At 37.9% G+C, this 25695-nt stretch overlaps 1 protein-coding gene and 1 pseudogene across 1 annotated transcript; one reads left to right on the forward strand and one right to left on the reverse strand.

The window, feature by feature from the left end:
- Window positions 1-25695, reverse strand: part of LOC134328732 (zinc finger protein 850-like) — a 314276-nt pseudogene that overhangs the window by 210823 nt on the left and 77758 nt on the right.
- Window positions 1320-23998, forward strand: LOC134329501 (NACHT, LRR and PYD domains-containing protein 4E-like). Its single transcript, XM_063010788.1, has 12 exons — window positions 1320-1374; window positions 8541-8664; window positions 11640-11717; window positions 15170-15286; window positions 16030-16146; window positions 16336-16393; window positions 16817-17021; window positions 17318-19091; window positions 21613-21786; window positions 23125-23298; window positions 23549-23725; window positions 23928-23998. The coding sequence occupies exons 1-12, from the start codon at window positions 1320-1322 to the stop codon at window positions 23932-23934; spliced, it is 3060 nt and encodes a 1019-aa protein (XP_062866858.1). The 3' UTR covers window positions 23935-23998.

The raw sequence follows: 25695 nt of genomic DNA on the forward strand, positions 1-25695 counted from the left end.
ATTGTTTGTTTCCAGTAGACACTGTTGTTGTACTGAGGTTTACGTTCTTTTGTCTGAGTTGTGCCAGTGAATGTTAAAAGAATACTCGTATTCTTCGACTAGGCAGGAATCTTCTGTTCTAGGGTGTGACTCGTTAAAACCCATCAGTTTGTCTTTTTCTTGATACGTGTTACAGATTTTGCTCGAAAGGTTATTTAAAGCGGTCTAAAATGTCTAATTTAACACAGAGAATTGAAACAAGTAGTTGTTAAGCGACTGGTGGAAACCTCCTCTGTCAAAGAGAAGGCGAAAACAGGCGCATAAGTTGAGGAACTGAGGTGGACAGAGGTTGGTTTCACAAAAATTCAGTAGGGCGGATTTAGTATGGTTGTGTGGAGATATGAGAATCCGGCGAAGGTTGTATGGGAATTGGTCTGGGGAGTGTGCGTTGGTCTTTTTGGTTATGCCTTTCAGAATCTACAAGCAGCACGGAGTGGAGGATGCCGCGGACGTCCTGACCAATCACCACAACCATCGAAGAGACACCCGAGAGGTCAAACCTGGCGGATCCTTCGACAAGACCGTGTGGATTGATGGTATAGGGGTCCCAAGGGGGGTCCCAGATGAATTTAAGCCTTACAGAATAGAATGGCATTAGACATGTTGTCAACAGAGAAAGGTGGAGTTTGCCAGATTGTGGGGTCATCGTGTTGCACCTTCATCCCCAATAATACTGCACCCGATGGTAGTGTGACACGAGCTTTGGAAGGATTAAGGGCTTTGTCACAAGAATGGAAGGAAAATTCAGGGATAAACAATGAATGGGTTAAGTGGCTAGAAGGGATGTTTGGGCCATGGAAGGAAGTTATTACGAGTCTTGGTGAGGTCAGTATGTGTAGGATTGGTAATTTTAGTGACATGTTGTTGTTGTGGTATCCCGTGCATCAGGGTATTAATAGAAAAATTTGTAATAGATGTAGTGTGTAGAGGAAGCAGAGGGGGGCAGGATCCACCAGTTATCCAGATGATGTTGGCTGGTTTGTCTAGATATCATGTAGATGATGATGAGGAGGAAACCCTTGAAGGTGGGCCGGAAGACCCACTTCGAGCGGCATAAGTGCTACTAACTCTGCTTAATTAAAGGTAAAACCGTCCAGAGAAAATGAGGAGAGAAGACCAGCACTACGGATCATACACCGAGAGGAAGGAAGGAGACTTGGAAGGACTGGCAGAGGTAGACTTCGTGGGAATTGGAAGACCCACTCCGAGAGACAGAAGTGACACCAACTGGACCTGCCTACAGGGAACAAACCACAGCAGAAAGCCCGACAAAACCGACCATGCGGAAGAAGAGTCCAGAGGAGCCACCGGAACAAGAAGAAGAGAAAGGATTTGGTTAGACTAGGAGGGAAAAACATAAACATATAGTTCGCAGACACGCAGATCATCCTTGAAAACACTAGTTAAGTACAACACACATAGTTTAGCTACAAAACACAAGGGGTTAGCTCAGGATTGTGTACGATGTATATAGGTTTGGTACTCTGCTATTTTTAGAAAAGATATTCTCTGTGTTTCATCGTTTAAATGTTTGTGTTGCTGCGGAAACAGGTAAGACCGACAGGGTAGAATCCATGGGACAGTAGGAGCCATGCAGAGAAACAGGAGCTATGGGCCCCTTCTGAATATCTGCAGTTCCGTCCGGTGGAGGACAACCTGAACGGACTTCCTGTGGAAGCCACGCACCCATTGTTTTTATTTTATTTTTCTCGTTTTTGATTTCCTATTTTTAAATTGCTTTATTTTTTTTTCCTATTCTTATTTAATTTTCTATTTTTTGTTTGTTTGTTTGGTTTAAGGGTTAGGAGCTGTTGCGATAGGTACGGTTCCTTTAGTTTAACTGGTAGCCTTTTATTTTTTAGATACCTTTTATTGTAAAAATTCAGCCCAGTGGCCATGTAAGTCAGAAGGGGTTAAATTGGGGGTTGCTGACGGCTATCCTATCTCCTGGAATCTAGAGACACCTAACCTATAGTTAAAAGTTAATGTGAAAGCATTAAGATGCTTTCAAGGGGGGATGTTAGGTTTTTCAGAACATTAAACATAAATTCAATATGGGAAGTTTTACGGCATTTTCCAAGTTTTACGACATCCAGGCCGCATGGTCTTTTGTCCAACATGGCGCCGGCTAGGCTCCCTCTCTGACTCCCACCGAAGGGGGGGGGAGGCGGAGCCCTGGGCTTTTTAGCACATTTCATTGGCTCCAACAGCAGCGGCGGAGGAGGAGCCTAGACTAGTTTAAAAAACAGGCGGGGAGAGAGACTCGGGGCTCTTTCTTACGTGGTTGAGTTTCTAGACTGCAGGAGAAAGGAGTGCTGATCAGCTTAGCTCTGGCATATATTCACAGATCATTTTTACACTTAATAAAGTGTTTTAAAGAGTACTTTCTGGACTTCCCGACTGCTTTCTTCAGGACCTCTCGACAAAAGATTCATCCCTAACAGTACTAACCAGGCCCGACCCTGCTTAGCTTCCGAGATCAGGTGTTCTCAGGGTGGTGTGACCGTAAGCGAGAGACGCTGCAAATAATTTCCCTTTTAAAGACGTGAGTACTAGAGTAATTGTTCTTCATGACAATATGGGTGGCACTTGATAACAATTTGATTTGTTAATTTCATTGTATTGATCTTAAAATAGCGGTCTGTACACAAACAAATACACTTTTTTCATAAAAGAGGTCTTTCTAACTTTTTAGATTGCTCTATACATAGATTGTAACACACTTTTGTTTCTGCTACACTTTATGTGCATCAGAACTCGGTAGTCATGTACTGGTGCTGGTCATAAAATTGGAATATCATGAAAAAGTTGATTTATTTCAGTAATTCCATTCAAAAAGTGAAACTTACTGTTGCCAGTAAGTTACTGTAATTCAAATTTACAGTACCATAACTGTATTTTATTTTACAGTAACTTAATGTTACTGTAATTGCATTTTACAGTAACACCACAGTAAAAACTTAGGTTAACTGTACAATACTGTAATTATTTGTTAAATTTAATTTGAAATTTTTAAAAAATCTGTAAATTGTGCTTATTTGACTTATAACTTACACAATACTGCTATTTAATCCACACAGACAATTATTGCAACATATCAAATTCTTTATTTAAATCACTGCAAATGCTTAAAGCACTTTCAACAAAAACGTGTACAAGTACTGAATTTCCTTAAAAACATTCTTACTTTAATCCATGCAACTTTCAAAATACATTTAAAACAACACATTTAAAATAACACAATGTGCAGTAACTTAACATGTACAAAATTCATGTTAATTCATATTACAGAAAAACACTTTTACTGTTAAATTATTCAGTATTGAATGCATAGTACAACAATGAACAATGAATCTAGATAAAGTTACATTAGAAATAACACAAGAGCTTCAGAAATGCAGGGTTACAGAAACACAGTAGTTTTGGTATAAAACCCCACTCAACACTGTCGACTCACATACCCGACTTAACATGAAATGAACCGTGTTCCTAGGTAGACCCTGGGTAGCAAACGCAGCGAGGTAAACCACTTCTCAACCTGCAACCTGCTTTGTTCTTTTCCCTTAACAATCCATTCAGCATTGTTCACCTGTAATCACAGAAAGATCATCTTTAACACTTCTATGCAATTCAATACAGTATCCTGAAAATAAATCTAATCTTTCTGAAATTACAATGTTTTGTAAGGATCCTGTGGCGACTGTTAAACGATGTCACAGTTTACAGCGTCGCAGGAGATTAGCTACTATGCTAGCACTGTCGTGTCGTAAATTTCACCTAACCTGACTAACTTAGCTTTTAAACATGAAACTCACAGTCATTTGTAAAATGGAACGTTTACTTGTTTTACTTTGGAAAAAAGTTGCCGACAAGTAATGCTAACGCTCCTATAGTGCACAACAGACCCGATAACCATGACTAGTGTTAATTTATTGTCCTAACTGTCATAGACTCTTTACCTTTATTTTTTGCTGGTTCCCAGTTTTGGTGTAAAAAATCCTCTTCAAGAGTCAGCACCTCTGCTGCTCTACTGCGGCTCCATCCATCATAGCCGAACTGTTTCTGTGTGCGCACCTCTCCTGAACTCCTTCCCGTAAAACCTGAGATAATGTGGTGGTTCCGAAGCTGAACCGTTAGGCAAACAATGTCAGTTCAAAACTCTCACAGCTGAAAATTAGGTTGAATCTTGTCAATAAAATCGTTTGGCGCCAAAGGTAATTACAGTAATTTACCTCAATGTAAAAAATACAGTAAATCGCTGTATTCAGTATTTGGCATCAGGCAAAATTGTCATGATGCAGTGGAAAATACTGTTATGTACTGTAAAAACTATTTACAGTATTTTACTGTGTGGTATGTGGTTAATAACTGTAGAAATTACAGAAATGTCTAACAGTGTATACTGAGAGCGATGAATGCTAAAATGTGCAGAAAAGTGGAGTCTGCATATCAAGATTGAGAATCACCGTTTTAAAACAAGGTCCTTACTGAATCATCAGTAGTTTACTTACTCAGAATAACCTTCTTTATGATAAGGTTCTCCATTTTCTGTTTATTGTTTGCACCACACCAGTTGATGGTTTTGGCCAAAGAGTTTGTGAGAACTTTAACCATAATTCTCCAAACACTCTCTTTAGTTGACATCCCTCCTGTCAGGCTTAGAAATGCAATCTGCAAAGCAGAAAAGACATGAAGTCATGAGCCTGAAATGGCTCCAATGCAATTTAACATCAGCATGATGTTTTAAATATTTTGCAACATTCAGTCTGCTCTATAAACAGGCATATAATGTGGTCAAAATACCTTCAAAGTCCCACACCTATGATTTCAGCATATTTATTTAAATAAATACTGTTACTGATTAATCATTTAATTCATTTTTCTACGTCTGTCCAACATTTATGTCATTACTGTAACACTGGTTAAATAAACATAAATAAAGTCAAATAAACCTACTTTCGATTAAAAAATAAGTTAGTCGACAAGCTAACCCTTGGATTTTTTATCCATGAAGTGCGGTCTCAGTGTAAAAAGTCCCTAAGCTTACCACACACTTTACACTCAGCTAAATGCACTGACATGCACTATATTGGCAACAAATTTATTTTATTTATTGTTATTTTATTAAAAAAAAAATTCATTCACCCATCCAACACCCATGAACTCAGGTGTTCCAATCACTTTTATGGCCACAGGTGTATAAAACCAAGCACCTCTGCATTCAGACATTTACCCTCATGTTCCTCAGTTTTTTTCATTTGCACCTGAACCCTCGTCATCACTGAAATCATGTTCACTATCATCAAAAAGATAACCAACAAATTAATTGCTGTTGTCTAATGAATCCTGTATCATCCATTTCAACATTCACCTCTGTATAACAATTAGACTAAGAAGAGTTCAAAATATGTGTTTTCTCGTCCTGGACTGCTTGTAGCAATCTTGTGACCTTGGCTGATGATCTACGCCGGATGTTAGATGCTGCAGAGTAGTGTTCATAGTTTTCACTCATGTTTGAGATGTGAATAAGAGCCAATGTGAATGGAAGCCAATGGTGAAGACTACACATAAGCAAATGTGGCTCAGTGATGGTAGTGGACACTTGAATAGCTACAAAAAATACAGGGGACAGCCTTTGGGTTATAAAATTATATATGATCAGCCATAACATTAAAACCACCTCCTTGTATGTATACTCTTTTTCTATCAGCTCCACTAACCATATAGGAGCACTTTGTAGCTCTACAGTTCCACTGTCGTCCATCAGTTTCTCTGCATACTTTTTAAGCCCATTTTAGCCCGTTTTGGGAACTAGGCCAGATGATTATGCTAGCTGGGTACAAGCCCCACTCACCAAAATTTTGGATATTTATCGTCTTTTCGCACCACTTACCGGTTAATCTAGTCATGTATCCCGACTCCACACTGAGACGACAGAAAGCTGTGTGTTGCAGAAGAGAAATAAGAAAATTATTGATTTTTTACCTCACAAATAATGTACTGCTAACTATTTAGCAACAGTATACTACATTACCATGATTAGAGTAATACAATAAAAATAAATTACAAAATGGTAGATCTGTCACATATTAATAATTACAGTAGAATAATTTTTGAAAAAAGACAAAAAGAACAATAGCTTCTGAGTGAAGATTGGAGTTCAACACACATTTATTTTATTTTAGATAGGTAACATACAAACAACAATTATAATAATAATAATAATAGATAAAACAATGCAAAACCAGTAAAAACATGAACTAAACTATGTACATTTATTTTACAGCATGTGAACCCGAGATCGAACTGCAACCTAAACACAGCTGTGCCTATCTTGCAGCTGTATTTCAGCGGTGCAGACCTCAGGGCTGACCTTCGTCTCTCCCGGGAGACCAACACCTCACTCACCACTGCATTAAAAACTGAAGCTGATCATGGGTGGAGCAGGGACATCGAAGTGTTGGTGTTCCTCTATTGGCTGGCACATGCAGCATCTTATCGTGTCGTCTCATGAGCCTTCGCCATACCCAAATCATATGTGCATGACATTGTGCAGAATGAGTAGGGCTGTTAGAGGGCTTGTCAGGAGGATCATCACCCTACCAACTGGTGATGAACTAGAGTGTATAGGAGCTGGGAACCCTGTACAGGCTCGTTTTAACAGCAAACTGTCCAAGGCCAGGAATGTGGTGGAAAGAGCTTTTGGAATGATGAAGACAAGATGGCGTTCCATTTTTTTTAAGGTTAGAAGTATCACAGGCCAACACTTAAGCACGGAGTGGCAGAGAGACTCCAAGGTAGGAATAACATGGGCATGAGCAGGGCGCCAGTCTGTCACAGTGCTTTATTTATCCACTCCTCTCAGAACATTTTGTCTGTTTAGATGCCTGATCACCTGGAACACCCTGTAAGAATATATGAAATTGTAATGTTTCTAAATGGTTTATCACTAATGTTAGATTCGTATAACAGGGCTAAGTGAATTAGCATAAACAAATTCAGTATTTCTGAACGTAACTGTTGGTGGGTCAAATACTGCGCAACTTACAACTGTGATGAATACCATCTAAGCAATTGAGGGTTTAGGGCCTTGCTCAAGGGCCCAACAGTCACAACCTTACAGTGGCGGTGCTTGAACCAGGGACCCTCCAGTTACTAGACCACTGACTGTAAACTCATTAACATGATGTAAACTCTGTATTTTTCATACTAGTATATAAGTAGTGGCAACCACTTATTTACTTATATTCATAAAAATTGTGTTACCTGACCTGCTGACATCACATCTATAATGCCTGCACAATTACACACAGAACTTTGCCACAGTAAAAAGTAAAAGCCACTAGATTTTGTGCTACACAATGCTGTGACTAAGATAATCTCAGTGGTGCTGTAAGTCAGTTAAGTGTCAGCACAGACATAACTGACTATGTCTTACTTATCCCGGATAAATAAGGAGGGTCAGGAAGGGCATTTGGTGTAAAAACTTGAATAACTTTAACTCAGGTGTGTACCTACACTGTAGCTCCGCCCTTCTCCTCCTCTGCTGAATAAACAAGTACAATCTGGTTTGAGTGAAAGAGAAAGTTGCAGCACTGTTTACTGAAAAGAGGAATATAAGAGTTGTTCAGGAGAAAATCACAGTAAGAAACTGAATTTACAGAAGTAATGTGTAAATGTTCTGAATCTACACTTCATAAAGAAGAATTTTGTTGTGCTTCAGTGTTTCTCTAAATGTGAGCACCTTAAAAGCTTCAATCTGTAGGATTAATAAATGAACTAAAATGAATCTCTCTGAGAAGCTGAGGAAAGTTGGGAGGTGAGTGAATTTATTTCTCAGTTAAAATAATGATGAAGATTGTTACTAAGCTGTGTCAAAGCTTTTTTTTTTTGCTTTAATACATCGGTCAAACTAATAGTTTTATTTACTGTGTAACAATATGGGCTATGATGAGGCAAGAGGGTGTGGACACACATGTATATCAACAGCATTTAATTATAACAAGACACGACAGGATTACACAAGACATGTTAGAACAAGACAAACAAACGACCTATGTGTAGTATCAAGCTTTGGGGAAAAAGTGTTAGCTGTTAATTATATAATTATTAACTTTAAATAAATCATGGACACCACTGAGATTTTTTTTATTCTGATTTAGCTTTTGGTAAATTCCAGAAAAAAAACAAATTAAGGGTAAATCAATCCTGTTCTGTAGGGGTAAAGTTTTTTGAGTCAACTATTTTTCGCTCCTGGTTATAAAAAGGTTAAAGAAAGAATTATAATGTTTATTAAAGTTAAACAGTTATTAAAAAAAGGAATAAACAATTGAACAACAAGAAAAATAAAGGTGTAAATGCTAAATCAATACAAAGACTTATCAGTGAAACACTTTGGTGAGAATCAGGAAACGGGCCTAATTGCGATGTTGTTGAAAGAAACAGCAGAACCATGTCCTTTGACGGAGCATAAAAAGAATTGAGTCTTCCTCTTGGAGCAGTCCTCTGGAGTCAGCAAGGTTACCTCACGTTGGAGCTTTTGACTGGTCTCAGCAGACGGGGCAGTTTTACCTCTCCTCTGCCCCAGATTAGCTCTACAACACAGAACGTGGAGCTTGACGTTGGGTGATTTTCCTCCCTTAAGAAGATTTGAGGTACGACTCATGCAATGCGTCACGTGAAGAAGGTGAATTCTGCCAGCGTCACCAAATCTGGATTATAGTACTGAAAATGTTGCTTTGGCCAATAGCACCCTTTCAGAAGTCCAGTACAGACGACCCACGCACTTTAACTTAGACTAATTTACTACACTGTAAACGAGTGGTGTATAGTAACGAAGTAATAATACTTCGTTACAGTACTTAAGTAGTTTTTTGAAGTACTTGTACTTTACTGGAGTATAAAAATTTTCGGCAACTTTCACTTTTACTCCACTACATTTTCTAAAGAAATTGTGTACTTTTACTCCATTACATTCGCTGTATGTAAATTTGTTACTCGTTACTACAGAATGAAGGTAAATGATGTGAGATGTGTGACGGACTGCACGCTGGTTTGGTGAATCTGCGCCTGTGGTTAAACACATTAATGCGCATGTGCAAACGTTCTCTAAACGCTATCGGAGTTTTCTAAAAGTGCGTCGTTCACCCAAAGACACGCAAATATGGACATTTCAGAAGCTCCCCGTCCAACACACTGATGTAAGTTAACAATGATTAACAAAGTAAAGCTGTAGCATCAGCGGTTTTATCATATTATTAGCATTAACATTGTTAGTTTTGCTTTAAATTAATTATGCCAAAAAAAAATTTTTGTTATTGAAATATACTACCCAAATAAAAAAATGGGACAGTATAGAAAATGCAAATAAAATAGATGCAGTGTTTCTTACATGTACATCGACTCACATTCTAAAAACGTTGGAACAGGAACATTTAGGGCTAGTAATAAGTTAAAAAAACAACTAAATAATGTCATGATTTCAAACAGGTGATGCCAACAGTTGATTATGATCATGAATTGGCACAAATCATGTTTAGATGAAAGGAAAAAAACAGGTTAATTGTTAAGGTGGTTTACAGGCTTAAAAGAACAATCTTTATATTTAAAATGACCATTTTATACTAACAGCATTTACTTTTACTTCTACTTTTAATACTTAAGTACATTAAATATCAAATTACTTTTGATACTTAAGTACATTAAACATCAGATACTTTTAGACTTTTACTTAAGTAATATTCTAAAAGGTGACTTTTACTTCCATCAAAGTAAATTTCTGGTAAGATACTTGTACTTTTACTCAAGTATGGCCTTCCGGTACTTTATACACCACTGCTGTAAACAATGAGGTGTTAAAATTGCTTAAAGAAATTAAGGCAATAGTTTGCATGGATCTTTTTGAGATGAATTAACTTTCTGTTCTATTAAGTAAATAGAACCTTAAGCCCCTTACAATATACTTTAATAAATTATCACAGTATAACTAAAATTACTATGGTGAGTCAACTTAAATATTTTGAGTTGGGGGGGGGGGGGGGGGGTTTGAATGTTAAGTTGAATCTACTTAGGTTTTGTAATAAATACAACTAAATAAAGTCGAAATGTAGGACTACAAATTCAAGTTGTACCAACTCATTTTTTTTTAAGTTCTCCCAACATAAAAAGATCCATGCAAACTATTGCCTTATTTTGTTTGCTCTTGTATTTCTTAAAATACAAGCACACTTAATTACCACTCAAATAAATAAATTTCCAGACATCAAATATAGCGATTCAGCTCGCTAGCAAAACGGCATTGCCATACTACTGTACATATCCACCTCCCATCTTCGTCCACACATCGAGTTCGTGTGCTAGCATTTAGCTTAACTACAGGAAAACTAGCTCACAATTTAGAAAGCAAATCAGTTAGCCAGTTGTGGCTTTAATGTCGACATACATCTGCAAATATACTCTTACAAAGTTATTTTACATGTAGAAATTAGGTTCTGACATACTAATATTTGAGGTGATAAGAAACTTACCTTAAATCAAACGTTTATGATGGTGCCTGTTCCAGCTTTCTAGATTTGAAATAAACGAAATAAAATGTTGTTCTGACATCTACAAAATGTAAGTAGATTTTGATGAGCTTGTTGAGTTCAGATTACACTGCAAACTTTAAGTTCAATAAACATAAAAATATTTAGAAACAGCATAAACTTATTTTTATTGTGTAATTTTTAATACAATTTTAAGTATAATTTGCTTTGAGTCAGAATCAGTTTTTAGAGTGTACAAACGTAACTTAGTAATTGTGAACTATCAAGACTGCAAGCTCTGAGATCTGCAAAACAGCCAAGAAGCCACAAGCCACTCACCTCTCCTTCTGCTGATCAGCTTTGCCTGGTTCTTCTCTTGCGCTGTTCTCTCCTTTCTGTTGCTGTTTACCTCTCAACTCCGATGTTCTGAAGTTCTTTGATGTTCTGTCAGTCTCTCTCTTACTGCCCCTTTTCAAGGAAAAATAGGAGGAGTGGTTTGGTCGGGGATAACCAATGAGCCATAAGCACTCCTTCGGAGGGTGTAACGAAGTTGGAAACTCTTCCTGTATCTCACCAAAAGAGCAAATTACTAGTGGCCACTAGATGGCGCTATTGATACAACTTCCACATGACCAGTTAATCATCAATGCCGTTTAAGCTCTAAGTCATTAAAGGATTGGAATGTATGTACCATCCAGTGCACCGTACACCTGTGGTATGTGGTGCGCTGCATAATTACGCTGTGCTATTTTTTCTGCCTCCTGCGCATTTGGTAATACTACGTGTAATGTTTCATTAGTTTTAATGTTATTGCTGGGCATACAGCGTATACAGCAAACTGTTGTTACGCTTACACTGAGCGTCTCACCCACTACCCTGTACTCCACAGCAGTGGCCAGTTTGTACAAGGCAATAGCAATCCTCGACTAAACTTTTGGCTCTACAGATAACCCGATCATGGTGCATAGTTTATCAAAGGCTGATTTTGACATTCTGAAAATCTTGATCCAAAGCTCGTCTGAAAAATGGTCCTGCACAATGTGCTCCTAAAATTGTTTCGCGCATTTACGTTCCCAGATGCGAGGTATACGTCGCCGTGGCACGGAGATTTGAGCCCACATTAGATGGGCCATTGCTCGTTCTAACAGACGTCTCGTAGCTGCAAACAACATGACCATAAAAAGATGGCATACAAAGATGGTAATTCTACTTAAAGCAAAAACCGAATTAAATCTCTCCATCTTGCTTGTTTCTCTGCAGAAAGGTTTTCTCTGTAAAGGTTTTTTCACATAACTGTAGTTTTTCGCTTTTTTTTTTGCCGATATTCCGTAAATGCGCATTACACTTGTGAAACGTTTGGATGGAAACGCGGTTACTGATACAAGTATGATCTTAGTCTCAAATATGCTTCTATACTAATAATATCAAAATACTATATGTTCTATAGCTTTAACACACATTACTATGATTGTGAGTTATTATGATAAACATAGTCTATTGAGTGGATAGTAAACAACTTAATTCAAATAAAACATAATATGCCATGCAGATAAAATTTAGATCAACACACATTCATTGGGAACGATAAGACATAAAAGATACAAAGAGAAGGATAATTAGAGCATACACTAAAGCAATGACATAAACGTGTGGGCACAACCTGATATTGCAGAGTGAGATGTGGCACTGGGTCAACTGGGAAGGTGCTTCAATCGAAATCGTTAAACCAATCACAAACTAGCTGCTGCTATGACATCACCACATTTGCCAGGCCTTTCTTGTTTTTCTTCTTTTTTTTTCTATTTTTCTCATTTTTTAACCTCAACCAGAGAAAAAGCTCTGTGCCACGCATGCACTGAATCCCCTCGTTATAATACATGCTTAATATGTTTGTGATTGGTGAAATGATTTCGATTGAAGCACCTCCCCTGTTGACCCAGGGCCACATCTCACTCTACAATATCAGGACGTGCAAACATGTGGTTCTCTCTGTGTGTGTGTGTGTATGTATAAGTGTGGACATGTGGACGTGTAAAAGGTGGTTAGAGGCCCAGCACTGTTTGACAAAAAGGGAAAGGGGCCCACACAATGGCGGATTGTCTTAAAAATACACTATGCAAATAGTAAGCATACAGAACAGCTAATAAGCTGGATTTATGAGGTAAAGATGCAAAGGTGAAATTTCATCTGGCCCTTTTGACAATGGTGAAAGAATCAGATTCAGGCTTTATTGGCCAAGTATGCTCACACATACAATGAATTTGTTTTTGGTTACACAGATGCTTGCAGTGCACAAAAAAAACAAAACAATAAAAGACAATCTTATTCACTCATTCTCTCTTCTTAACACACACATTCGTACATTCATACACAATGTGCAAGTTTAGAAAAGATAGAGAGAGGTCTGTAATTTTCATCATAGGGACACTTCAACTATGAGAGACAAAATGAGAAAGAACATCCAGGAAATCACATTGTAGGATTTTTAAAGAATTTATTTGTAAATTATGGTGGAAAATAAGTATTTGGTCACCCAAAACAAGCAAGATTTCTGGTTCTCACAGACCTGTAACTTCTTCTGTTAGAAGCTCTTCTGTCCTCCACTCGTTACCTGTTTTAATGGCACCTGTTTGACCTTGTTATCTGTATAAAAGACACCTGTCCACAGCCTCAAACAGTCAGACTCCAAACTCAACCATGGCCAAGACCAAAGAGCTGTCGAAGGACACCAGGAAGAAAATTGTAGACCTGCACCAGGCTGGGAAGAGTGAATCTACAATAGGCAAGCAGGTTGGTGTGAATAAATCAACTGTGGGAGCAATTGTAAAAAAATGGAAGACATACAAGACCGTTGATAACCTCCCTCGATCTGGGACCCCACGCAAGATCTCATCCCGTGGGGTCAAAATAATCATGAGAACGGTGAGCAAAAATCCCAGAACTACATGGAGGGACCTGATGAATGACCTGCAGAGAGCTGGGACCAAAGTAACAAAGGCTACATCAGTAACACACTACGCCGAGAGGGACTCAAATCCTGCAGTGCCAGGCGTGTCCCCCTGCTTAAGCCAGTACATGTCCAGGCCTGTCTGAAGTTTGCCAGAGAGCATATGGATGATCCAGAAGAGGATTGGGAGAATATCATGTGGTCAGATGAAACCAAAATGGAACTTTCTGGTAAAAACTCAACTCATCGTGTTTGGAGGAAGAAGAATGCTGAGTTGCACACCATAGCTACTGTGAAGCATGGGGGTGGAAACATCATGCTTTGGGGCTGTTTTTTCTGCAAAGGGGACAGGACGACTGATCCGTGTTAAGGGAAGAATGAACGGGGCCATGTATCGTGAGATTTTAAGCCAAAACCTCCTTCCATCAGTGAGAGCATTGAAGATGGAACGTGGCTGGGTCTTCCAGCATGACAATGATCCCAAACACACCGCTCGGGCAATGAAGGAGTGGCTCCGTAAAAAGCATTTCAAGGTCCTGGAGTGGCCTAGCCAGTCTCCAGACCTCAACCCCATAGAAAATTTGTGGAGTCCGTGTTGCCCAGCGACAGCCCCAAAACATCACTGCTCTAGAGGAGATCTGCATGGAGGAATGGGCCAAAATACCAGCTACAGTGTGTGCAAACCTGGTGAAGACTTACAGGAAACATTTGACCTCTGTCATTGCCAACAAAGGTTATGTTACAAAGTATTGAGTTGAACTTTTGTTATTGACCAAATACTTATTTTTCACCATAATTTACAAATAAATTCTTTAAAAATCCTACAATGTGATTTCCTGGATTTTTTTTTTTCTCATTTTGTCTCTCATAGTTACAATAATTACAGACCTCTCTCATCTTTCTAAGTAGGAGAACTCGCACAATCAGTGGCTGACTAAATACTTTTTGGCCCCACTGTAGGTCAAGGCAACAGGTCTGTAGTCATTTAGTCCTGTGGTAGTTGCCTTTTTGGGTATGGGTATTATTGTGAAACATTTAAAACAGGATGGAACAACACACAGCTCCAGTGATCTGTTGAAAATCTTAGTGAAGACAGGTGCAAGCTGGTCTGCACAGGTCCTCAGGCAGGAGGGAGAGATTCCATCAGGACCTGGGGCCTGTCCACACCAACACGAATATTTTTATTCTGTTATCCACAAGAACACGTCTTTAGAAAACGCAAATCTAGTCTTTTTAAAGCACCGTTTACAATGTATATTTTAAAAATCTGCTTCCTTATTAAAAAAAAATAGAATAATAACAGGAACACAATAATATACATAAAGCATTAAACAAAAACATGTATGAGAACATGCATCAAGAGTTTAAACTTTTAAGAAACTGCTTTGTCAGTCAGTTAAGACATCATTAAACTAGGTGGTTGTTCATGGGCCCATTGTTCATTGGGTGTTTAAATTCTTGGCCAGTGTAACTGAATCTTTTCTGTAATTACATAAACACAGCAAAATATGAGTTTTTAGATTAACTAAATCCAAAGCTAGCTCTCTGATTACTTTGCCATGTACCTGGAGGTGTTTATCTGAACTGAATCGTTTAGGTACCCTTGTGTTTACTTGTACTTTATATAGTTTATTTATGTTTGGTTTTATCTTTACTTTAGTGTGATGGAGGGTACAAGACCAGATTCACCTGAACCCAGCTGTGTATCCATGAAGAGCGACGAGTCAATGGAACCTCCACATAACTTTAAAGATGGAGGATGTTTTACTGATCTGAGGTCAGTATAATCTCATAGTGTGTTAGTGCATTAGGGTTCAGTATGGGCTGATGATTCCTGATCAGAACTAAGTAATGTTTAAAAAAAAAAACACATTTATTTTTTTATTTATTAATAAAGAGTGACTGGTTAGTGGAGCATCCAAACCATTTTAGAGATTCTTCTACTGATCTGAGGAAAAACAGATGTTTGACAATCGAAACTGTGTAGGACTGTCAGGACCAAGTTCAAGAATATAAATAGCTTGAGTGTATAAGGTCTACAAGGGTGAAATTGAAGACATAGTCCAAATGAGAGTGATAATAACAGCTGTAATATTAATATTGATTGCATATTTATTTAAGAATGTTAATTTAGATTCGCAGTGGTTGCGATCTTAGCATACTGTGTTAAACAAAAAATCATTGTAAACTGCTGTGGTTGCAGACATTTATAACTCATACATGTATTTACTATTTAAGATTAAGCTCAGAAGCTTAAAGCTAAGATGATCAGTTTCTGTATCACAATCTGCTTAAATATAAAACATGAACAATTACAACTGCTAGATTCATTTGTTTTATCTCTGGATTAATTGAATAAAGAGATGTTATATTGTAAAGCACTGCATGTGAAGCTTCATTTTAAATGGTGGTAAATGTAATATATGTTTACTGATTAAATATTCTATACAGTTCCCAGCTTGAATTAGGGTGTTTACATTCATTTTAGTTATTTTATTTTTGGTTTTACTTGTATCCAAGTGTGATGGAGGGTACGAGACCAGATTCAACTGAACCCAGCTGTGTCTCCATGAAGAGCGACTGGTCAATGCAACACTCACTTACATTTAAAGATAGAGGATGCTCTACTGATCTGAGGTCAGTATAATTTCATGTTATAGTGCAGTGTTTTTACTTCCAGTTCCACCTAATCAAATGTATTATTCTCATTAAACTCAGTCCACTAATTAATGTATTCATAAAATTAATAATCATCTAGGAAATGTTTCAGTAACAGGATGATAGAACCTGCTAGTATTCAATACTGTCTTATTTGTCTTTTTACAGACCACAAAAGAAGAAATTAAATGTTAATTACAGAGATCAGCTGGAATCCATATTTAAGGTTTGTATGTATGTGTGTGTAATAATAATGATGATTTTTATGTAGTTTGCTGTTGGTTAAATGAATATTATGAAGGATTATGTGTTGATTTTAGATTCTAGATGTTGTTTTACTGACCTGAATGTTCTTAATTTTTGGGTTATTGGGACTCATTAGGGGTATTAAACATACAATCTTCCACAATTTCATTATTAAAACTGGTTTGGGTGAGGTGAAATCCAAGTTTAAAACTTAAGTAAATTTAATTGAACATATACTGTCATCTAAAATATAGAAAAAAAATAAAACAATGTGGCACACACAAGTTATTATACTTTGATTCAGTTAGCTTACAAGTATCACAATAATAACTTTCAATTAATTTTTATAAGTACAGCATTCCTTATACAGTATGATCACATCACTTTTCTTCTACATCAACAGGAACTGGAGCTCAAAGTTATCAGCATGTTAAAGAATGAACTAAACAAGTTCAAAAAGCTACTGAATGAAGATTACCCAGCATGCTCTGAGCAGGAGGTGAAGGATGTGGAAGATCTGAGTAGTTTCAGAGAGGGGGCGCTAAAGATCACACTGAATGTTCTGAAGATCATGAACCAGACAGACCTCGCTAACACCCTGCAGAGGCGTAAGAGACATAAACACTTAAATCAGTCATTTCTTTACCATTCGATAAAACCTTTCTATATCAATCTTGGTTCTAGAATCATCTAAGCTTTTAATTGGTCATTAAATTATTTTTATAAGCATAAGATACTTGATATTAGATAAAAATTATATGATATGGGTCACTACATCTCTCAATCATAAAGGTTTATACTTAAAAAAGAAAATAATTTATTAATGAACCTATTATTTATGAAAATATTTTTACTGATTATTGATCATACATTAAAATATTGATCACTATCTTCTGTTTATTAGAACTGGTCTCTGTATATCAGGAAAAACTCAAATCCAATCTGAGAGAGAAATGTAAAAGAATTCATGAAGGAATCTCCATGCATGGAAGCTCATCACTTCTGAATGAGATCTTCACAGAGCTTTACATCACAGAGGGTTGGAGTGGAGACATCAATAATGAACATGAGGTCAGACAGATTGAAACGACATCCAGGAGACCAGCAGCACAGGAGATTCCCATCAAATGCAACGACCTCTTTAAAGACACGTCCATCAGAACTGTGCTGACTAAAGGAATCGCTGGAATTGGAAAAACAGTCTCATTGCAGAAGTTCATTCTGGACTGGGCTGAAGGAAAAGCAAATCAGGACATCATCTTCATATTTCCACTTCCTTTTAGAGAGCTGAACTTGATGAAGCAGGAAAACCTCAGTCTGAAGGAACTTCTTCATCAGTTTTTCCCAGAAGTAAAAGGTCTGCCATCATTAGACTGTGATATTTATAAAGTTTTGTTCATCTTTGATGGTCTGGATGAGTGTCAACTTCCTCTAGATTTTCAAAATAATAAACGATTGTGTAACATAACAAAGTCAGTAAAAATGGATGTGCTGCTGACAAACCTCATCAAGGGGAACCTGCTTCCCTCTGCTCACCTCTGGATCACCACTCGACCAGGAGCAGCTAATCAGATCCCTCCTGAGTGTGTAGACCAGGCAACAGAGGTACGAGGGTTCAGTGACCCTCAGAAAGAGGAGTACTTCAGGAAGAGGATCAATGATGAGAACCTGGTTAATAAAATCATCAAACACATAAAGTCATCAAGAAGCCTCTACATCATGTGTCACATTCCAGTTTTCTGCTGGATCTCAGCCTCTGTTCTAGAGAGAATTCTGGATGGAGCCGAGGGGAAAGAGATCCCCAAAACTCTGACTCAAATGTTCACTTACTTCCTGATATTTCAGATAAAACACAAGGAACAAAAGTATTATGGGAAATCTGACCCTGATCCACACCAGACCAGAGAGACGATACTGGCACTCGGAAAACTGGCCTTCCAACAGCTGGAGAAAGGAAACCTGATCTTCTATGAAGAAGACCTGACAGAGTGTGGCATTGATGTCAAAAACACATCAGTGTACTCAGGAGTCTGCACCCAAATCTTCAAAAAAGAGACTGGACTGCACCTGGGTCAGGTCTTCAGCTTTGTGCACCTGAGTGTTCAGGAGTTTCTGGCTGCTTTATATGTATTTCTCACCTTCATCAACAAAAACAGAAATGTGCTGGTGATGCAAAACACTGGATTCTCTAACATCTTTAAAAACTATACAAACATGTCTGACTTTCTGAAGAGTGCAGTGGACAAGGCCTTACAGAGTGAGAATGGACACCTGGATCTTTTCCTCCGTTTCCTCCTGGGTCTCTCACTGGAGTCCAATCAGACTCTCTTACGAGGCCTACTTTCACAAACAGGAAGTAGCTCTTACAACAAAGAGGAAACAGTCAGGTATATCAAGGAGAAGATCAGTGAGAATCTTTCTCCAGAAAAATCCATCAATCTGTTCCACTGTCTGAAAGAACTGAACGATGATTCTCTAGTGCAGGAAGTCCAAAAATACCTGAACAGAGGAGGTTCTGTTTATTATGATAGACTCCGTCTGTCTCCTGCTCAGTGGTCGGCTCTGGTGTTTGTGTTGCTGAACCAGGAGCTGGATGAGTTTAATTTGAGTAAATATTATCCATCACATGAAGGTCTTCTGAAGATGCAGCCAGTGGTGAAAGTTTCTAGAAGAGCTGAGTGAGTAATTTATTGTTAAATGTTTGATTCAGGGGGTCATCACTTAAACATTAATGATCTTATTTATTAAGCTGAGAAGGTGCAGAACTAAAGGGTTGCAGTCTGATCTCAAAACGTGTCTGAAATTAACATCTAATTTAATAATGTAAATAATAATGCTGTTTCTGCATCACCTATTAACTTGCACTATGCTATTTATACTAAGTATAAAATCTGATGTGAAATGGTGGAAATTATCATGCACAGAGCTCCAAAAACATCAGGACTAAATGTAATAAAGAGACAAATACATAAGTAATAAAGAGAAAAGTGCATTAATAATAAACAATCTTTTTAAATATGGACACGTTAGCATGAAGGGGGTGCTCGGGTAAGGTACGCTAGCCCACTTTTGCTGAGATCTGAGGATGTTAGCATGGAGGGAAATGATCTGACTGCTGTGTAATTATATTTTCAGAAGAATTAGTTTTACTTTGATGAAAACACTGTGTAATAGTGATAGCTCAGTGGTTAAGGTACTGGACTAGTAAACAGAAGGTTGCTGGTTCAAGCCCTGCCACCACCAAGTTGCCACTGTTGGGTCCCTGAGCAAGGCCCTTAACCCTCAATTGCTCATCGTGTTCCGCTCATTGTGTAAGTCGCTTTGGATAAAAGCGTCTGCTAAATGCTGAAAATGTAAATGTAATAATAATCAGATAATTTTGCTGAACAACAGTATTGTTACGCACCCTATATGGACACTAAAGGATGTCGGGTCAGTAACAGCAGTGGTTACAGAGGTGGTGCAATAGGAAATAAAACTGTAGACTGGGGACATAGGAAAAAAACACAAACTAGATGCAGTAGGTGAAGCGAGAGTTACTTTGACTGGTTCACATTCAGTGGGTCATTACCAATATACAAAAAAATATTTACATCAATGAAAAACAAAAGGGCCTGGACAAAGTAAAGAAAAAAATAAAACAAAACCCATACCTCCTATTTTCAAATTTTATGAACTACAAACAAACTGCTAAACAAAAGAGCTAACTACACTAAACTTTCCTACCAAACATAAATACTGTGGATGGCACACGCTTCTTACCTAATGTGTCTATACAAAGATTGGCTATGTGATGGAAATGTATGAGCATGCCCTTTGTGACATGTCCAGGCCCCAACACACAAACTGTAAAAATTGGTCACAAAGACTCTACACAAAGAGACAAGTCTCAGAATTCAAAGCACATGCCACTGAGCCAAATACCAGCAAGTCACACCAAACAAAGTAGCCCAACATGCTAGGTTGCTAAATTGCTAGCCGGGGCGTCGTCTTATGCTTCCTCTTTATACCAGGGGTCTGTCTCAGCCCATGCTCCACTCTTTCCTGCTAAAACCACACGCTGCAATGAAAGTCTCAGCAGCAAAACAAAACAGGAAGATAGCAGCATATATACAGTACCAGTCAAAAGTTTGGACACACTTTCTAATTCCTATGTTTTTTCTTGATTTTTTATTTTTATTTTCTTCATTGTAGATTAATACTGAAGACATCCAAACTATGAAGGAACACATATGGAATTATGTAGTGAACAAAAAAGTGTTAAACAAACCAGAATATGTTTTATATTTTAGATTCTTCAAAGTAGCCATCTTTTGCTCTAATGACAACTTTGCACAATTTTGTCATTTTCTCAATCAGCTTCATGAGGTAGCCACCTGGAATGGTTTTCAGTTAACGTTTGTGCCTTGTCAAGAGTTCATTTCTGGAATTTCTTGCCTTTTTAATGTATTTGAGACCATCAGTTGTGTTGTGCAGAGATATAGTTGGTAAAATATTTAACATATTCTGGTTTGTTTAACACTTTTTTGTTTACTACATAATTCCATATGTGTTCCTTCATAGTTTGAATGTCTTCAATATTAATCTACAATGTAGAAAATAAAAATAATCAATAAAAAACATTGAAGGGAAGGTGTGTCCAAACTTTTGACTGGTACTGTACACACAAATAATAATAATAATAACAATAATACATGCCATGTCACATAACACTATCATGAGTCGCTTTACATAAACATGTTGTGTAAATAACATGTTTAGACTTGTGCATTAGTTTTATACAGAATGTAGAATTTCACCTGAAAGCAGGAGCAAAAGTATTTGTACCTCTAACCCTGAATGTTAGTGACAGCAGTTTCTACGTAGAGCTTCCTGATAATTATTAGTTCCCAGTCGTGCTGTGCAGAAATACAGCAGTGAGAGTGAAACCTTTACAGAGTAAAATAGTGAGTAATTATAGAATGTAAATTTCATTTAGATAAAATGATGGAAGTAGAAACACACCCTGGTGACGCACACACACACAGTCACTCTTATCTATGTTTTAGGATGGACATGGAAATCAAGTTGACATTTATAATCGGTGGGTAACTTTGAATTCATTCTCAGTTGCTACACTGGTATAGTCAGCGCTTCCACTATTTTGGACTATGTAGAAATTTCACTTTTATCCACACTGATCTGATTATTTCTCTCCAGGTTGGTGTGGTGTAATCTAACAAAGGAAAGTTGTGAAGTTCTGTCCTCGGTTCTCAGTTTAAACTCCTCCAGTCTGAAACATCTGAACCTGAGTTACAATAAACTGAAGGATTTAGGAGTGAAGCTGCTCTCTGCTGGACTGGAGAATCCACACTGTAAACTGGAGATACTGGAGTAAGATCTTCACTTTCACAAAGTTTTATACACATTCATTCCTTTACAGCAGGGCAGTTAAACACCTGTTGGGGGCGGCACTTAGCAAGTAGCTGCAATTTATTAGCTGACCACAATTTTACAATGAGACAGTGCATATGAGAGGGGGGTGCTGTGGAGGCAGCATGAATATTTTTTTTACCAAAATAGATTTGACCTCAGTTTGCCTCATCTGTGCTAAAGAGGTATAACATCTGTTGGCATTATGAAACAAAACATGCACACCTGTTTTAAAAGTACAGTGGAGAAAGGTAAAGGCAGGGTGTTGCTCTGCATGTTTTTTTTTTTTTTTTTTTTTTTTTTTTTTTTTTTTACAAATTTACATTTGTTTAAATGTTTCGGTTCCTAAAAAAGATTTTCTATCATCCGTTGAAATCAATAAAAGCACTGTTAATTGGAATAAACAGTAGTGTTTTATTTAACAATAAAAATGCCCTTCACTGAGATTAACTTTTGGCCCCTTACAAGAAATTATTTGGGCACCCTTTACAGTAACCACGTCATCAGCAATCAGTATAAACAAATAAACCATCTCAGGGTGACACACACACACACACACACACACACACACACACACACACACATGTTAAAAGACAATGTTTAGATGATTACTGATTCATAATAATCAATTCAGCTACTTTCACTTTCATATGCACTGCAGTCTGGGTAATATTATCAGATCTGCTACTTGGATTCTACCTACTGCTGCAGGGTGACGTCTTTCATTCCTCTGATTGATCTGATTATTTCTCTCCAGGTTGTGGAAGTGTGATCTAACAGAGAAAAGTTGTGAAGTTCTGTCCTCAGTTCTTAGTTTAAACTCCTCCAGTCTGAAACATCTGAACCTGGGTCACAATAAACTGAAGGATTCAGGAGTGAAGCTGCTCTCTGCTGGACTGGAGAACCCACACTGTAAACTGGAAAAACTGGTGTAAGATCTTCACTTTCACTCTGTAGATACAGAAGATATGTTCTAATTAAAATCATCATTTAAACAGAAGATGAATTTATTGATTTCTTTTGTTTTATTGATTAATACCTGCACAAACACAGAGCCACAGGTAGTTTAATTAATTATACAATATTACATATACATTTGGTTGCTTGAGGTACAGTGAACAATGGAAAGATTAAATTAATGATTGTAAAATAAATTTAAATAAAACTAAATTTAAAGTGCTTCTTCCATACTAGACTTTACAGTAAGGACTGTACATTTTAAATTGTACAGAGCTAAAATTGCAGTTTTGTGTTTGTAATTAATAAAGGGGAAATATTGATCTGATTATTTCTCTCCAGGTTGTGGAATTGTAATCTAACAGAGAAAAGTTGTGAAGTTCTGTCCTCAGTTCTCAGTTTAAACTCCTCCAGTCTAAAACATCTGAACCTGAGTTACAATAAACTGAAGGATTCAGGAGTGAAGCTGCTCTCTGCTGGACTGGAGAATCCACACTGTAAAATGGAGATACTAGAGTAAGATCTTCACTTTTACACTGTAGACACAGAAAATCATTCATACAGAAACTGTTATTGCTGTGTGTATGAGTTTGATATTTTACTTATTTTTCTCACAAGATAAAACTTTATCACTTTATCATTAATATAATAGAATAGTTTTACATGTTGAAGATTTCTCAGTGATGTTGTCTGATTGTGGATCTGAATGGAGATGGAGGTGGGAGAAGATGATGTATGATTTTTATTAACTGATTTTCTTCTGCAGGTTGTGGAGCAGCAGTATTACAGATGAAGGTTTTACTGCTTTGGCTTTAGCTCTGAAATTAAATCCATCATCACGTCTGAGAGATCTGTATCTGAATGGCAATCATACAGGAGAATCAGGAGTAAAACTGCTTAAATATCTACAGGAGGATCCACAATGTAACCTAGAGGAACTAAGGTAACTTACTGTTACTTTATACACAGTCACACCTAAACACACACACTTAGACACACACACACACCTGCAATGGTATTGTGGAATCAGAACTGCTCATTAGCAGAACTTCATCTGTATCAGGATTTTTCAGTGGGTGTTGGTGTTATACTGGTTCTGAATGTGTCAGTTACAAACATCTGATCATGTCTGATCTCTTCTACAGCTTCTGATTCTAATACATATTGGATTATGAGATGAAGATGAAGAGCAGTGGAGATCTACTCTTCACACTGGGATTCTACATGGTGACACTTTGTTCAGCTTCTTATTGCTCAAATCTGTAAGCATGCTTTTCTGTATAACTGTGTGCTCCTTTCATAACATCACTTCCTGTACAAGATCAAAACTCTCAAATCCACTTTTTAGTGCTGGTGGACCTTCATCTACTCCTTCTATACATCAGTACTGAATGAGTGAGATACACTCACTGTCCATTTTTTCAGCTCAACTTACTATATAGAAGCACTTTGTAGTTCTACAATTACTGACTGTAGTCCATCTGTTTTTCTACATGCTTTGTTAGCCCCCTTTCATGCTGTTCTTCAGTGGTCAGGACTCTCCCAGGAACACTACAGAGCAGGTATTATTTAGGTGGATGATTCTCAGCACTGCAGTGACACTGACATGGTGGTGGTGTGTTAGTGTGTGTTTATGAGTGGATCAGACACAGCAGCACTGCTGGAGTCTTTAAACACTTCACCGTTACTACTGGACTGAAAATAGTCCACCAACTAAAAATATATCCAGCCAACAGTGCCCCGTGGGCAGCGTCCTGTGACCACTGATGAAGGTCTAGAAGATGACCAACTCAAACAGCAGCAATCGTCTCTGACTTTACATCTACAAGGTGGACCAACCAGGTAGGAGTTTGTAATAGAGTTGACAGTAAGTGGACATGGTATTTAAAAACTCCAGCAGCACTGCTGTGTCTGATCCACTCATACTAGCACAACACACACTAACACACCACCACCATGTCAGTGTCACTGCAGTGCCAAGAATCATCCACCACCTAAATAATATCTGCTCTGTAGTGGTCCTGTGGTGGTCCTGACCATTGAAGAACAGCATGAAAGGGGGCTAATAAAGCATGCAGTAATAGTCAGTAATTGTACATTTACATTTTCAGCATTTAGCAGACGCTCTTATCCAGAGCGACTTACAGAAGTGCTTCCATAGCAAACATTTCATTACTCTAGTTAAAGTAAACAACAGTCCAAGGACACAAATCTGCTAAAACTTTTTTTTTTTTTTTTTGGAAGAAATGAAATAGTGTTAGTATGTACTAGTCAGCTTAAGTGCTTAGTGAAGAGGTAGAACTACAAAGTGCTTTTATATGGTAAGTGGAGCTGATAAAATGGACATTGAGTGTAGAAACAGGGAGGTGGTTTTAATGTTATTGCTGATCAGTGTATATAGGGGTTGGACAATGAAACTGAAACACCTGGTTTTAGACCACAATAATTTATTAGTATGGTGTAGGGCCTCCTTTTGCGGCCAATACAGCGTCAATTCGTCTTGGAAATGACATATACAAGTCCTGCACAGTGGTCAGAGGGATTTTAAGCCATTCTTCTTGCAGGATAGTGGCCAGGTCACTACGTGATGCTGGTGGAGGAAAACGTTTCCTGACTCGCTTCTCCAAAACACCCCAAAGTGGCTCAATAATATTTAGATCTGGTGACTGTGCAGGCCATGGGAGATGTTCAACTTCACTTTCATGTTCATCAAACCAATCTTTCACCAGTCTTGCTGTGTGTATTGGTGCATTGTCATCCTAATACACGGCACCGCCTTCAGGATACAATGTTTGAACCATTGGATGCACATGGTCCTCCAGAATGGTTCGGTAGTCCTTGGCAGTGGCCCATCTAGCACAAGTATTGGGCCAAGGGAATGCCATGATATGGCAGCCCAAACCATCACTGATC

Source organism: Trichomycterus rosablanca, chromosome 15 (genome assembly GCF_030014385.1).
Source record: "Trichomycterus rosablanca isolate fTriRos1 chromosome 15, fTriRos1.hap1, whole genome shotgun sequence".
Taxonomy (NCBI): Eukaryota; Metazoa; Chordata; class Actinopteri; order Siluriformes; family Trichomycteridae; genus Trichomycterus; species Trichomycterus rosablanca.